General features: G+C 39.6%; 1 protein-coding gene across 1 annotated transcript in view; it reads right to left on the reverse strand.

Moving 5' to 3' along the window:
- Positions 1-16,163, reverse strand: part of LOC150078339 (serine/threonine-protein kinase 10-like) — a 387,198-nt gene that overhangs the window by 45,393 nt on the left and 325,642 nt on the right. The window contains exon 16 of the mRNA XM_090385108.1: positions 15,566-15,709. Coding sequence (XP_090241234.1) covers positions 15,566-15,709 — 144 coding nt within the window. The remainder of the gene's footprint in view (positions 1-15,565; positions 15,710-16,163) is intronic.

The following is a 16,163-nucleotide window of genomic DNA, read 5'->3' on the forward strand; positions in this document are numbered from 1 at the left end:
TAAGAGTAGGAGACCAGCGGAATTACTTAGCAAGTACAGGTCACTGTTGAAAAAAAGCCGTGAATTAGGGTTGAATTTGAAAGTGTCTGCAATTCTGCCCAGACACGATAGGAGGGAGTATATGATGAGAGCCTTGTTGATCAATTCGGCCCTGGAGGGATTGTGCAAGGCTCAAGGGGTAAAATTTTTTTCAGCCTGGACTGTACTTGTTAACAGGAGAGATTGCTTCTACAGGGATGGGATACACTTAAATAATTGGGATACACTTAAATAGAAAGGGCGCAAGAATTTTTGCTGATGCTGTCGAGGCAGAGTTAGGTGGGTCGGAAAACTGCTAGTTGGGGGGGATACAAGGACTAATAGATTAACAGTAGCCACTGGCAGAGGTGGAAGTGATTCTTGCACTGCTTCTATTAAAATGAGCAGAAGCCTGAAAAACAAGATGCAGGATATTTCAGAGACTGCTGGGAGTCATTGCGGTACAAGTAAACACATGGGTTGTGTTAGGGTAGCCAAGAATAGAAACAGGTGCATGTATACCTGCGTGTACACCAATGCTAGGAGTTTGGTAAATAAATTTGATGAATTTGAGGTATTGCTCAAAACATCAAAGGCAGATATTGTTGGGATATCAGAGACATGGTATCACGTCTCTGATGGAATGCAGAACTCGAATTTGGGGAGTAAAACGTCTACAGAAAGGATAGACAGGATAGGAAGGGAGGAGGGGTTATGCTATTAGTTAAGAAACACATAAAATCCAAGGAAGTGAAGCCAGTCGACATCGATGGACAGGGCAGTGTCGAGTCAGTTTGGTGTGACATAAGCATAGGGAACTCAAAATTGAGAGTAGGAATGTGCTATAGGCCTAATGACTCTGATGAGTATAATAAGATATTATACAGGGAAATAGAGTGGGCCAGTAAATCAGAGAGTCTTATAATGAGGGATTTTAATTTCCCAGATATTGACTGGAATTTGTGGGTTGGTCACTCGCACACTAGCAAGGCTTTTGTGGATTTATTGGATGATTGTTTTCTACATCAGCATGTTTGTGAGGCAACAAGAGGGAGCAATACTCTTGATCTGATTATCAGTAGTGATTCTTCATGCATTAAGAATCTGCAGATAAATGAACCACTAGGTGGCAGTGATCACAGTGTGTTGAAGTGGGATTTACTCAAGGAGGTAACTACCATCAGAGGTAAAGGGAAGGGTTTTTGTTTTCGTAAAGGCGACTATGATGGTCTGAGACAGTATTTAAATTCTATACAGTGGGAGCAACTGATGATGTTACCAACAGCAAACTCAAAATGGGAAGCATTCAAGGAATTAATCTTGGAGGCTACCAGGCTTTACATACCAACTAAGAAATATTGTTCAAGGTTTAGGCCTAAATGGTTGTCAGATGAACTAATGAGACATGTGGCAGAGAAGAAAAATGCATGTGATACATACAAATTAATGGGTGACATGGAAGCTTATGATAGATATAAGTTGGTCTGTAACCAAGTCACAAAGGAGATTAGGCAGGCAAAGGCAGACTACGAAAAATCCTTGGCAACGGATGCAAAGAAAAACAGAAAAGAGTTCTTTACCTATTTAAACTCAAGAAGGAAAGGGATGAATCAGATTGGTCCACTGGATATTGATGGTTCAACAGTTGAGGATCCTGCTCAGGTGGCTAACAATCTAAACAAGTATTTTGCATCTACATTCACGCATGAGGAGTTATTCAGGAAGGAGAATGATGTAGGTAAAGTAAACATTGGCAGTGAGCTGGATGATTTTGTAATAACTGAGAGGAAAGTGGAGGAGAGATTGTTGAGGATAAACATAAAAAAGGCACCTGGGGTGGATGGGATCTATCCAGTTATATTAAAGGAGGCAGCGAAGGAAGTAAGCAAACCCCTAGCCATAATTATGAGAGCTTCTTTGGACTCAGGGGAGGTACCCATAGATTGGAGATGTGCAAATGTAACCCCAATTCACAAAGGAGGATCAAAGGCTGACACAAGTAATTATAGACCTGTTAGTTTAACTTCTGTTCCAGGTAAATTAATGGAGGCACTGGTTAAAGAAGCACTGCAGGATCATCTAGACAAGAATTCAGTTATAGCTCAGACGCAGCATGGTTTTGTTAAGGGCAGGTCTTGCCTGACCAATTTGATTGGATACTATGATGTAGTCACAAAAGAACTGGATGCAGGGAATAACTTTGATATTATATATTTGGATCTTAGAAAGGCTTTTGATACTGTTGCACATGGAAGACTGCTGCACAAATATGATCAGTGTGGCATTGGAGGCAAATTGCTGCTATGGATAAGGCAATGGTTGAGTGGCAGAAGACAGAGAGTGGTAATCAATGGACACTGCTCAACGTGGACTAATGTTATTAGTGGAGTTCCTCAGGGTTCAGTGTTGGGTCCGTTGTTGTTTTCGGTGTTTATGAATGATATTGATGATGGGATATCAAGTTTAATGTCCAAGTTTGCAGATGATACAAAGGTTGGCAGGGTTGTTAAGGACACCACTGATGCTATGCTGCTGCAACAGGATCTGGAAAGGTTGAACAGATGGGCTGAGAGGTGGCAAATGAAGTTTAACATTGACAAATGTAGAGTACTACATATGGGAAACAGTAACCCCAGAGCAACGTATCAACTCTGCGGTACTACACTGACAGTGGTGGAGAATGAAAAGGACCTGGGGGTAATTGTGCAGGCAGATATGAAGTTCTCTGAGCAGTGCAGACAAGCTGCAAGAGTAGCTCGTGGTGTCTTGTCAATGAAATACAGGAATTTTTCTAGCAGGGATAAGGAGGTGATTATTCCCTTGTATAAGGCAATGGTTAGACCACATCTTGAGTACTGTATACAGGTCTGGAGGCCTCATTTCAAGAAGGATGTAGAGCTGCTGGAACGGGTACAGAGAAGGGCAACAAGATTAGTGAATGGAACAAAGGGTTGCTGTTACGAAGAAAGGCTTAAGTTTTGCAAATTACAGAGTCTGGAGACTAGGCACCGGCGAGGTGATCTGATAGAGGTGTATAAGGCTTTGAATGGTTTGAGCATGCTCAATGCCAATGGGATTCTTCATCTTTCTCAGAATAATCAGCTCAGAGGGCATAAATTCAAACTGAGGAAGGACGGATGTGCGGAAATTTGCCTTTGGCCAGCGGGTGGACTTCCATCACTTGTTGTTGAAGTTGATAGCCTAAACAAATTTAAGGCTCAACTGGACAGGTATTTCGAGCGAACGGAGGGGTGAAATGGGAGTGGTGTGTTTTTTTTTTGGCTGATGCTGAATAAGCTTGCTTTCTTGCATCATATGCCTCTGCTAATGCTAAGAGCTGTTAGGAGATTTGAAAGGTTTTTTTCTTTGTTTTCAGGGAAAGAAATTCTGTGACAACGTTTCTGCAGACACCTTAGCAAATGTTTGATCTAGTGTTGGAGGATGAGATGTATATTTGCACTTAATTTTCTAGACTATCCTAGGCAACACTGGCATTGGTAAACTAGATACACCATTTTTGGAGCAAGCCGTCTGTAAAAATGGGCAAGAAGTCAGAGTGTTCAGCTTGGTGTTGTGAATACAGCTGAAGGTATATGGCAGACGATGTATCTGACTTAATCCAGTTCTTAAAGAAGTCAAAGGCTGGAATTTCATCATGCCGATATGGAAATGGTTGCCTTGGTGATTGGGCAACCTTGTCTACCAAGATGTTAAGTTATCTGAGAAGCTCTTGGACACGAATACCAAATGGGAGATTTACAGTCTGACGTGCGTTATAAGATTTTCCCATCGGGATTCAAAAACGGATGTTCAAGTAGGGTGGTACGGCACGGAGTTCTGTTTAAAAGAATATTGCAGAGAACTCTTTTCTTTGAAGCAGTAGGGATGGTTCATTTTCCACGTTCTCTCTCTTCTATGTTTTGGGATACAGATTGGTGCACTTTACTCTGTCTATATCGTTCACTTGTACAGTCCAAATTAGATTGAGTCTCAGGTATATTTGCCAGAAATAGCCCTTCAGTGGCTTGACCCCTATTCATCATCATGCCATTCAAATCACCTGTCCAAAGTGCACATGTCGAATGTTCAGCCCACTCATGCACTTTGTGCATAGCTGACGAATATGCTGGAGGAACGTCACCATTTTATCAAATATGATTCCCAAGAATTTCGTCTCTGCTACTATTGGGATGGTGCTCTGTCCAAATCTTAATTCAGGTTTGGGCTGAAAGTTATACTTGCAGCAAAAGTGGATGCAAACTGCAAACAGTTTACTGCGGTGATAACCTGAAACCATTCGCCATGGCCCAGGAGTTTAAGAGATCAACAGCTTGTTGCAACTGTCTCTCAATATCCCTCATGTTGCATGATTAAGAAAATATGCTGGAGTCATCAACATAGAGTGCACTGTTCATAGTTGGAGGATGTTTGTTTGTTATTTGGTTTTTAGGAGCATTAGCAAGTAAGGCTCGGGGATATGCGGCGGTCATTCCCTGACCTTTCCGCATCCTCTGTATTTGGTGGTCACAGGCTTGAGCCCCGGTCTAATCAAGAAGTGTGTGCTACGCACTGCTGCTCCTGCCCACCTGGATAGTTGGAGGAAGTTGTTCGGTAACAGAATTAACATTAATGGCAAAAAGCGTAACACTTAAGACAGATCTTGTGTTACTCCCTCCTCTAGGCAAAAAGGGGCAAGAGAGGATAGATCCAATTCAAAGTTGGAAAAAACATATGGAAGATTTTTCAAAATCACAAATCTCCAAGTTTTGTCATGTCAAAGAAGATGGACATCAGGTGCTCTCTTTTTAGGAATGCATCTTGAATAGATGTTTCCATTCTAATTAATGGTCCAGAGTGGACCCATTCCTTTGAAAGTGGGAGGGAAGGAAGTTTCATTTTAAGTATCATAAAACACGATCATTGTCCATTCTCTTCAATATTTTACACAAAGCAGAGCAATTGGATGGTAACTTTTCATAAATTTAGGATACTTTCCTGGCTAAACAAATGCAATAAGAATAGACTTGCACCAGCTATCTGGAAACTGCATTTTAAGGAAACAATTTTGCACATTAAAAATAGGAATGAACAGAAGACTCTGAAAATTTGTTTTTTATATGATTGAAGATTTCATAGAAGGGGAAACACATTTCACCATAATAACATAAAAACCTGTAGCATTCCAGCTATCGGTATTATTGAAAATGCAATAAGATTGAGTTTACTACCCGTTTATAATTAGATTGCACTAACAGAAAAGCCCAATAAACTGTGAACTGCAAATCGTTTTTATTGTTTTATGGTAGTGACCTCCAGAAATGTACTCCTCTGCTCACGCCTCACAAAATTTCTGTTCAAACTGAAAAATGTGAGCCTCTGAAAACATGAGTTGGCCTACAATATATTGTGAATACAGCGAATGACAACAGTGTCTCTGATCAATACAGCTAAAGTAAATGGGAAATATAGCTCTCACAAATTTGACATTTTTTAAGCTTTGTAAATTTGTATGCATTGCTGCACAGGTCACTATGTTCAGCTTGGTGCAGGCTTTGCATTCGCTGATGTTACTCACAGATGAAATTGTGCATGAACCAATGCAAAAATTGCATTGTTCCCTAATATATCAGTTGTGTTGGAGCAAATTTGTGTTGCCAAAATGCACATTATAGCAGAACTTTTTTTTTTTTTTTTTTTTGTTAGTTGTTGGCGCATCGGCTTCTGTGGCCATAATGCACCTCTCAAAGTTTTTGCATTTTACTCTGATCCAAGCCCGAGGCGGGATTCAAACCCACGACCTTTGGGTTCCCAGGCAGGCACTTTACCCACCTGGCTAGCCCGGTCGGCTATAGCAGAACTGACTGTAGGCATATGCATTTTGCCAGAATCCACAACAATTCAACTGAAGGAATTTAGCCATTATGTGGGCTTGGTGGATCCATCAATTGGCTTCCGAAGTGCTGAGGGCTTAATTTTTTCAGTCCTGGATTTATCTTTTTTGGGGAGCTATGGATGCTGTCCGATTTCCAATTTGTCCAATTTCTCCTCTGCAAAGAGTTCCAAGACTGTCTCGTCAGGTACTTCCTTGGTTCCCACATCCATTTTTCCTTGTACTGGAGTTAGTGGTTGGATTTTCTGTTCAGTTACTTCTCGGCTTGGATTTTGTAATGCTGGAGTGAAAGGAGGTATCGATATTGCAGTTGCAGCTGACTGAGTTTTCTTTGCGTGTAAAGGACTCTTTTGGTGGTACTGTCATTTTGGTTTGATTCCAAATAGAACATTTCCTAGCAACCTTTTCAGTATATGTTGTCTTATTGCTATTTACTGGTTTAATTGTTTTTCTGGCCTCCTGATAGGAGATAAGCTCTGCCTTAAGTCATCGTATATATATATATTTCTTCCTTCCACCTCTGGCATGCTCAAGCGTAGGCAAGTGTTTGCCTTGGCAATTAATGCAGCTAGGTTTTGAAGCTTTACATGATGTAATCTCACGGTCCTTCGAACACATTTTTCACAGCCAATGGCACCATGGAAGGCCATTTGTGAATGTCCATATTTCTGTCACTTAAAGCATCTTAATGGATTTGGAACAGATGGACATACTGTGTGTTCGGATAACCAGCTTTAATCTCATTACGTGTTACTGGCATATTAAAAGTAACAATGAGATATTTAGTCGGGACTAGATTCCCATCCCTACATTTCAACATTTGCTTTGCAGCTCTCACTCCGTGCGATTACAGTTCTGAGCAAATCCCCCCCCCCTACCCTTCAAGATCCCATTCAGAGATCACGCCTTGTGGGGTTTTAGCATTAGTAGAGGCATATGATGCAAGAAAGCAAGCTTATTCAGCATCAGCCAAAAAAAAAAAAAAAAAAACCCCTCCCATTTCACCCCTCTGTTCGTTCCAAATGCCCATCCAGCTCAGCCTTAAATTTATTTAAGCTACCAACTTCTATACCACCAACCAACTACCAGCTGGCTAAAGGCAAATCTCCGCATACATATCTATTCTACAACTGTCTTTCCTCAATTTGAATATGTGCCCCCTCAAATTCTTATCTGAGCAAGAGGAAGAATCCCATCAGCATTCAGCTTGCTCAAGCCATTCAAGGCCTTATACACGTCAATCAGATCACCTCACAGGTGCCTGCTCTCCAGCCACTGCAATTTGCAGAACTTAAGCATTTTCTTGGTAAGAGCATCCCTTTGTTCCCCCTCACCAATCTTGTTGCCCTTCTTTGTACTCATTCTAGCAACTCTACATCCCTCCTAAAATGAAGTCTCCAGACCTGTACACAGTACTCTAGGTATGGCCTGACCACTGCCTTGTATAACGGGATAATCACCTCCCTGTCCCTGGTAGAAAAATTCCTATATATCATTGACAAGACTCCATGACCAGACTTGGTAGCCCATTTGCACTGCTCAGCAAACTTCATATTCGACTGCACAATTACCCCCAATTTTTTTTTTTTTACTTTTCACTTACCTGAGTGTAGAACCACACAGTTGGTACGTTTCTTTCGGTTATTGCTAGCCATTTGCAATACTTTGCATTTGCCAATGTTAAACTTCAGTTGCCACTTCTCAGCCCATTTGCTAAACTTATCTAGATCTAGTTGGAGTAGCATACTGTCTTTACTGTCGTTAACAACCCTGCCAACCTTTGAACCATCTGTGAAATTGGACATTAAACCCGATATACCTTCATCAATATCACTGATAAATAAACAAAACAATAATGGGCACAACACCGATCTCTGGGGAACTCCACTAATAAATTTGTCTATGAAGAGCAGTGTCCATTGATTACCACTCTCTGTCATCTCTCCCACTCAACCGTCCTTTTATCCATTGTAGCATTAGCATTAACAGAGGCATTTGATGCAAGAAAGCAAGCTTATGCAGCATCAGCCAAAAAAAAAAACCACTTCCACTTCACCCCTCTGTTTGTTCGAAATACCTGTCCAGCTGAGCCTTAAACTTATTCAGGCTATCAACTTCCACGACAAGGGATGGAAGTCTGTTCCACCAACCAACCACCCGCTGGCTGAAGGCAAATTTCCACACGTCTATCCTATATCTGTCTTTCCTCAATTTGAATTTATGCCCTCTCAGGTGATTATTCTGAGCAAGAGGAAGAATCCCATCAGCATTGAGCATGCTCAAACCATTCAAGGCTTTATACACTATCAGATCACCTCGCTGGTGCCTAGTCTCCAGACACTGTAATTTGCAAACTTAAGCCTTTCTTCGTAAGAGCACCCCTTTGTTCCATTCACTAATCTTTTTGCCCTTCTCTGTACTCATTCCAGCAGCTCTACATCCTTCTTGAAATGAGGCCTCCAGACCTGTACACAGTACTCTAGGTGTGGCCTGACCATTGCCTTATACAAGGGAATAATCACCTCCTTATCCCTGCTAGGAAAATTCCTATATATCATTGACAATACGCCATGAGCTACTCTTGCAGCCCATCTGCACTGCTCAGAGAACTTCATATCTGCCCGCACAACCACCCCCAGGTCCCTTTCATTCTCTACCACTGTCAGTGTATACCACAGAGTTGATACGTTGCTCTGGGGTTGCTGTTTCCCATATGTAGTACTTTACATTTGCCAATGTTAAACTTCATTTGCCACCTCTCAGCCCATCTGCTCAACCTTTCCAGATCCTGTTGCAGTGGCATAGTGTCAGTAGCGTCCTTGACAACCCTGCCAACCTTAACTTACCCTTAATGCCATATCTCTCCTGTACAGCAGTCTTCAATGTGCAACAGTATCAAAAGATTTCCCGAAATCCAAGTATATGATATCAAAATAATTTTTGGCATTCAATTCCTTTGTAACCACATCATAGTATCCAATCAAATTGGTCAGACAAGACCTCCGTTTAACAAACCCATGCTGTGTCTTAACTGTTACTGCAGTCATGTCTAGATGAGCCTGCAATATTTCTTTAACCAGTGAATCCATTATTTTCCACAGAACATAAGTTAAACTAACAAGTCTATAGTTACTTGTCACGTTTTGAACCCTCCCTTTATGAATTAGTTATACATTCGCACACCTCCAGTCCATGGGGACCTCCCCAGAGTCCAAGGAAGCTCTCATAATTATGGCTAGGGGTTTGCTTACCTCCTTTAATATAACTAGATAGATCCCATCCACCCCAGGTGCCTTTTTTATGTTTAACTTCAACAATTTCTCCTCCACTTTGCTCTCAGTTATTACAAAATCGCTTAGCTCCATGTTAGAGTTTGATAAACGTCTGGCACTCCCCCTCACTGAATAACTCCTCATGTGTGAATGTAGATGCAAGATACTCATTCAGTTTATCAGCTACTTGAGCATGATCATCAATAGCCAACCCATCTATGTTAAGTGGTCCGATCTGATTCATCCCTTTACTTCTAGAGTTTATGTAAGTAAAGAACTCTTTGCTGTTTTTCTTTGCATCCTTTGCCAAGGATTTCTCGTAATCTGCCTTCGCCTGCCTAACCTCCTTTGTGACTTGATTACACACTAGTTTATATCTGCCATAGGCTTCTGTGTCACCTGATACTTTATATGCATCCTATACATTTTTCTTCTCTGCCACAAGCCTCATTAGTTCATCTGACATCCACTTAGGCCTAAAGCTTGAACAGTACTGTATTTCTTAGTTGGAATGAAAAGTCTAGTAGCCTGAAGGCTTCCCATTTATAATTCAACATTGGCAACATCATCAGTTGATCCCATTGTACAGAATTTAAAAACTGTCTGAGACCACTGTAGTTACCTTTACGAAAGCTCTTGTAAAGGTGACATTTTCCCTATAGATTTATCTCCGGTGGAATAGAGTATCGAGGTATCTAGGTGTTGGATCTGATATAGCTTCAGTCTGGGCCTTCTTGCTGAAATGGTGGAGTCTGCATTTGTGTCATTAACTTCTTGTACGAACCGTCTTGGTTCCCAGAAAAAAAGTTTAGAGTATCAGGATTTGAGAGTTTTTTAGTTTGGTTCAGTGCCCGGGCTCTCCACCCACTACCCGACAAGCAACAAATGAGCTCGGGAATGGAACGTCACGGCTACACAGAAATTATACCCACACTTCCGCCAGCCCGAATCCTGTCCCTCAGACTATGAGGATAGGGGCGTGAAAATGACATGGTTGACCCTTGCAAGAGAACCCACTAGCTGCTTGAGCCATCCATGATGACTTGTCTTGTCGAAGCAGGGGCCAAAGTGGTATCGAAGGTGGACCACTCAACCACTGGGATCTCCCTTTCCAAGTTTCCACGGGTCGCAGCGCATGGCAAACATGCCTGATTCCTATAGTGCTAGCCTGGAGCCTAGCACTATAGGAATCAGGCATGTGGGTGTTGGATTCCCACTAATGCTGTTGGTCTATAAGACCAGCAGCATTAGTGGGACAGGTGTCCATTTTGAGGAATATTATCTGGGTGAACTGCTGCTCTGCTATGTGCCTGTGTAAGTGTGCAGTGAACTTCTTGTACCAGTTGTTGTCATATCTCTCCAATTTGTACAGCAGTCTTCAATGTGCAACAGTATCAAAAGCTTTCCTGAAATCCAAGTATATGATATCAAAATAATTTTTGGCATTTAATTCCTTTGTGACCACATCATAATCCAATCAAATTGGTCAGACAAGACCTCCCTTTAACAAACCCATGCTGTGTCTTAACTGTTACTGCAGTCATGTCTAGATGAGCCTGCAATATTTCTTTAACCAGTGAATCCATTATTTTCAACCCAGAACTTCAAGTACCTTCTGGTTGGGAAGTGCATTGGCTTCCTTCTCTTTCTGATCGATTTTCCTGTAGAAGGCTCTCTAGTTTTCATCAACTATCCTGTTGTCAGTTTTCCTCTGGACACTCTCCCAGTAACAGCAAAATCTTTTGCAGTGCCAGGAGTTTCTACTTGAGGGTGTCAAGGTATTCTTTGATTCTCGTACTCGCTGTGGATATTGTCGTTCTGAGAATGGGCTTAGCTTTTATGATCAGCTTCTTACTTCTGTTATCATGTTGGTATTATAAAAAAAAAAGGGGGTGGGGGTTGAACACTACAATTTGGAAAGACCAAAAGAGATTTTCAAGACAGCGTTGATTAGAATTTGGCAGCATTGTTAATGGAGTGTACTCGGTCGGTTTAGTTAGGGGGGGACGAGCCCCACCAAGCGAAGTATGGGGGAGGCAGGGAGGGGAGGAGATAGAGACCTGTCTCCCCCTGCCTGGGGATGGGGTTTTAAAGGGAACTGGGTTTGAGTACTGGGTACTCAGTTCAGATCTCCAAATGGCATACTGTGTCGAGTCCCGTAGGATGGTCAAACTGCCCATTCTGCTCCGGGTTGCAGTTCTTGTTCCTGCTGTTCCTCCAATTCTTCCGTTATGGCTGTATCTGTTATTGGTTATGGTTGGTTACTTACACCCTGCTTGTTTTTTTTTTTTTGAAGATTGCAGGAGGAGCTATCAGGTTCTTCTTACCGGTGGTCCAGCTCTGGTCTGCTATTCACTGTTCGGCAACCTGAACAGTCAGGAATCATTCCATCTATTGTTGTGGAAGCTGATAGCTTAAATAAATTTAAGGCTGAACTAGACAAACATACTAGACAAGACTAAAAGGTTAAGAGTGGCTGCAGGCAGAGGCAAAAGTGATTCTTGCACTGCTTCTATTAGAATGAGCAGCAGCCTGGAAAGAAAGGTAAAGGAGATTTCTAGGACTGCTGGGAGTCATAGTGGAACAAGTAAATACATGGGCTGTGTTAGGGTAACTAAGAGTAGGAACAGGTGCATGTATACTTGCATGTGCACCAATGCTAGGAGTACAGTTAATAAATTTGATGAGCTTGAAGTGCTAGTCAAGACATCAAAGGCAGATACTGTTGGGATATCAGAAATGTGGTGTCAACCAGATAGAAGTAGTACAGAATTGGAATTTCGGGGGTACAATGTGTACAGGAAGGGAGCAGGGGTTATGCTGTTAGTTAAGAAACAAGTAAAATTGAAGAAAGTGCATCCAATTGATGTTGGTGGACAATGCAGTGTTGAGTCTGTTTGTTGTGAAATAAGCACTGGCAACGGAAAAACGAGAGTAGTTGTGTGTTATAGGCCTAATGAATCTGATGGGTATAATCGGCAGTTGTGCAGAGAAATAGAGTGGGCCAGTAAATCAGAATGTCTTATAATGGAGGATTTTAACTTTCCAGATATTGCTGTTTTCTACAGCAACATGTTCGAGAGGCAACCAGAGGGAGTAATACTCTTGATCTGATTATCAGCAGTGATTATTCATGCATTAACAATTTGCAGATAAAGGAACCACTGGGTGACAGTGATCACAATGTACTGATATGGGAATTACTTACAAGATGTAACTAACATCAAGGCTAAAGAGAGGGGTTTTTGCTTTCGTAAAGATGACTACGGTGGTCTCAGACAGTTTTTAAATTCTCTACAGTGGGATCAACTGATGATGTTACCAACATTAAATTCTAAATGGGAAGCTCTTAGGGACTTAATTTTGGAGGCTACTAGGCTTTTCGTTCCAACTAAGAAATACTGTTCAAGGTTTAGGCCTAAATGGATGTCAGATGAATTAATAGGGCTCGTGGCAGAGAAGAATAATGTATGGGATGCATATAAAGTATCAGGTGACACAGAAGCCTATGGCAGATATAAACTAGTGTGTAATCAAGGCACAAAGGAGGTTAGGCAGGCGAAGGCAGATTACGAGAAATCCTTGGTAAAGGATGCAAAGAAAAACAGCGAATCTTTCTTTACTTATGTAAACTCTAGAAGGAAAGGGATGAAACTTCTCTTCTCGAGAAGAGAAGTTTAAGATTTTACTCTATGCAATGCTGTTGAAAGATTTCCACAGAAGTGCCATCTTGACAGAAGGCACTGCACTTGCATTTCAATGTGAACACCTTTTGGACACATCCCAAGAAAGTTCAACTTAAAATGGGGACCAAATTTTCATAATGTTTATTATGTATTTGTACATAGTATAAAATGGATGAAGGAACTGAAAATGAGAAAATTATTTTATTAGACATTTTTTGGTGCTACTATAGTGTGCAGTCTACAGCGTCTACCAGATGCTAGAATGTGAAAGTACACTACTGGCACTATAGCGTGTGGTCTACCGACACTATAGTGAATGCTAAAAATATGATATATGAATAAATATGAATGTGATAAAAACACAAAATTATGTGCTAAATAATTTTTAATAAAGACTAAATATTAGCTACTCTAATTTTATGTAGTGCAGTATTATGATAAAAACAAAGTTATGTGCTGAATGATTTTTGATGCAACATATACACTATAGCGTGTGGTCTACCTTCGTTAAAATTAAGAAACCTGAAATTTGAGAATAGAAGTCTAAAAATTTTACCCTATGCAATGTTGTTGAAAGATTTCTACAGAACTGCCATCTTTACAGAAGGCACCGTGAACACCATCTTTTGGACGTACCTCAAGACTTAGAGCATTGTCATCGATGTGGTAGTGTCACGCAAGAAAAAAGAAAACATGAGAGGTGGAGAATAGAGGCCTATACTTCGTTGTCTACGTAAAAGTGTGCCAAACTTCAAGTTCTGTCCAGAAAGGCAATGCATTCTTCCATTATATGGACATAAACAATAAATTACACGGCAATCTGAGTTTGTGCGAAATTTTAGAACTGGTGTCTTTTTAGTACTGGAAATACCAATGGACATTTCACTCTATACCTGACTGGTATAATATGTGCAGAGTGTGTGTGAGCGATTATTTCTTACTATGCAAGAGGTAAGATGGTTGGTACAGAGCATGCTAAATGGCAACCAAGCTCCTCTCTCTCTCTCTCTCTCTCTCTCTCTCTCTCTCTCTCTGAGGATAGTAATGCAGTTGTACAAAACAACAAGCACCATGGACCAAGAATTGACAAGTCTTGGGTTTTTGGTCTCAAGCAAGGCCCTGATTGTCAGTATTTTTATGTGCAATAGCATGACAGAGGCACCTTGATCTCTACATTGTTGAATGAGACTGTGAATCTGGTTCAGTGATTCATTCTGATGAATGGCATGGGTATAACAGTCTAAATGTCGTGGGTTATCGCAATTTTACGGTAAATTATGTAGATCCAGTGACAGCAGCAAAAATGTATTCTAAAGAAAATGAGAGGCATTAACAGTAAGCTTTTCAATCTTGCCTTGATCACTTTTTCTGGAAAGCACTAAGAAAAGATGTAGATGATTTATTTGTGACATTTTTAAATGACATTTGAAGTGTATATCGTTAAAAAGTATAAGTCATTAATTTAAATGTACTATTTAACCAGTTTGTGTATAATTCATAAAAGATATCATTTAAATTCGGCCGGTAGACGTAGTAGACTGCACGCTGTAGTAGCTCCCATTTTTTTTATTATTATATGTTGTGCAATGCAAAGTTAAGTAAAGTTTATTGAAGTCACACTATTTTTCAGTTGTATGAATAAAGAATGAATCCAGAGTTGTTCATGTTTTGTTTTCCTTTTTTTGTCACGTTTTTTTCAGATAAAATTGTGTTGTACCATTTAGTTATGTCTTTAACGTCATGCTTAACTTTTGTTGCACAATCATGAAGATCATTCTCACAAAAATATAAAGTGCTTGGTCAATTTTCTCAAGGGAAAAAGCCTTAATGCTTTAATTTTCAAATCCTAGTAACTGCGGGGACTTGGATAACGAATACTCGAATACCGGGGAACTCCTGCATTTGATATATGAAATCATTAATTCTGCAAGACATTTAGTTCACAGTTCTTAGTTTTTAAGGTGATTTGATTGTTGAAATCATATTGCACCATTTATACTTCATACAAAAATATATTATTTGACAACTGCAATAACCGTACTATAAGTACGATTCAGACCAGTGACCTTTATTTCTTAGGCAAACATACTACCTGCTGGACCAATTCACCAGCACAGATCCACATTTTAACTTTAATGCTAGTGGCCAAATGGAGATTACGTGAATCAGAGTTACTGTGTGTGTGTGTGTGTGTGTGTGTGTGTGTGTGTGTGTGTGTGTGTGTGTGTGTGTGTGTGTGTGTGTGTGTTGTTGGAAAACACATTTGAATATTTTTATCTAATAAAGATATTCAAATGTGCTTTCTGATGATATTTGTAGCTTATTTTAGTTAGCAAAAAAGCGTACTTATTTTATTATACAATTGAAAACGCTTCCTGAATTGACATCAGTAAATTTAAAAATTTGTCTCTGATCATGTGACTGCATTAAATTATGCTATCGTCACTTGCCAGGTATGGAATACATACATAATGTGTATTACCCCTGAATACTTAGGCTATATGCATAACTTAAAAAAAAAAAAAAAAGTGTTCATACTGGCATGTGCACACAAAGGATGTCAGATTTATGAGGTTATAATGTAATATGCAATTTAGAATAATAAGAAAAATAATTAAATATAAAATTTACATATTTATTAAAAACAGTTTATGGTGTTTTTTAATCCATATAATAAAAACTATACTGAATAAACTTACTTTCTCAGCATGATCACCATCTAATTTTTCTTTATGCACACGAAAAGTATCTTTTCTTTTGTCTTTGGCTAGTAATTCTACTTCTTGTTTCAAAAGTTTCAGTTCATTCTTTAAGCTTTCCCTGAAGGCTTTTAACTCCCTTTCCTAGGTTAAAAAAAAAAAAAAAAAAAAAAAATATATATATATATATATATTTTTTATGTGTGTGTGCATGTGTGTATATATATATATATATATATATATATATATATATATTTTTTTTTTTTTTTAAATTTCTTTACTTCTTTTATAACTCTTCGGTTGTGGAATTAATATAATAATGATTTATTTCAGCATAAATTGCACTAGTGAATAAAATTAAAATCTTTCAAATATTTGAAGAGCACACATTTATTGAAATTGAAATTATACCTCTGAAAAGCTGTGGTGGTTAGTTTGGCCATAATGACAAAATATAAGTGTGCACATTTCTTTTATAACAATATCATGCTTATCTATTCATACCATATGAAAGGAATAGGAGAGTATGGAAATATTATAATGAAAATAAATAACTGAATTGATCTCACCACCCCCCTTAAATTTCCTTCACAAAATA

This window comes from Mastigoproctus giganteus, chromosome 11 (assembly GCF_048544385.1).
Source record: "Mastigoproctus giganteus isolate SK-2022 chromosome 11, ASM4854438v1, whole genome shotgun sequence".
Classification (NCBI taxonomy): Eukaryota; Metazoa; Arthropoda; class Arachnida; order Uropygi; family Thelyphonidae; genus Mastigoproctus; species Mastigoproctus giganteus.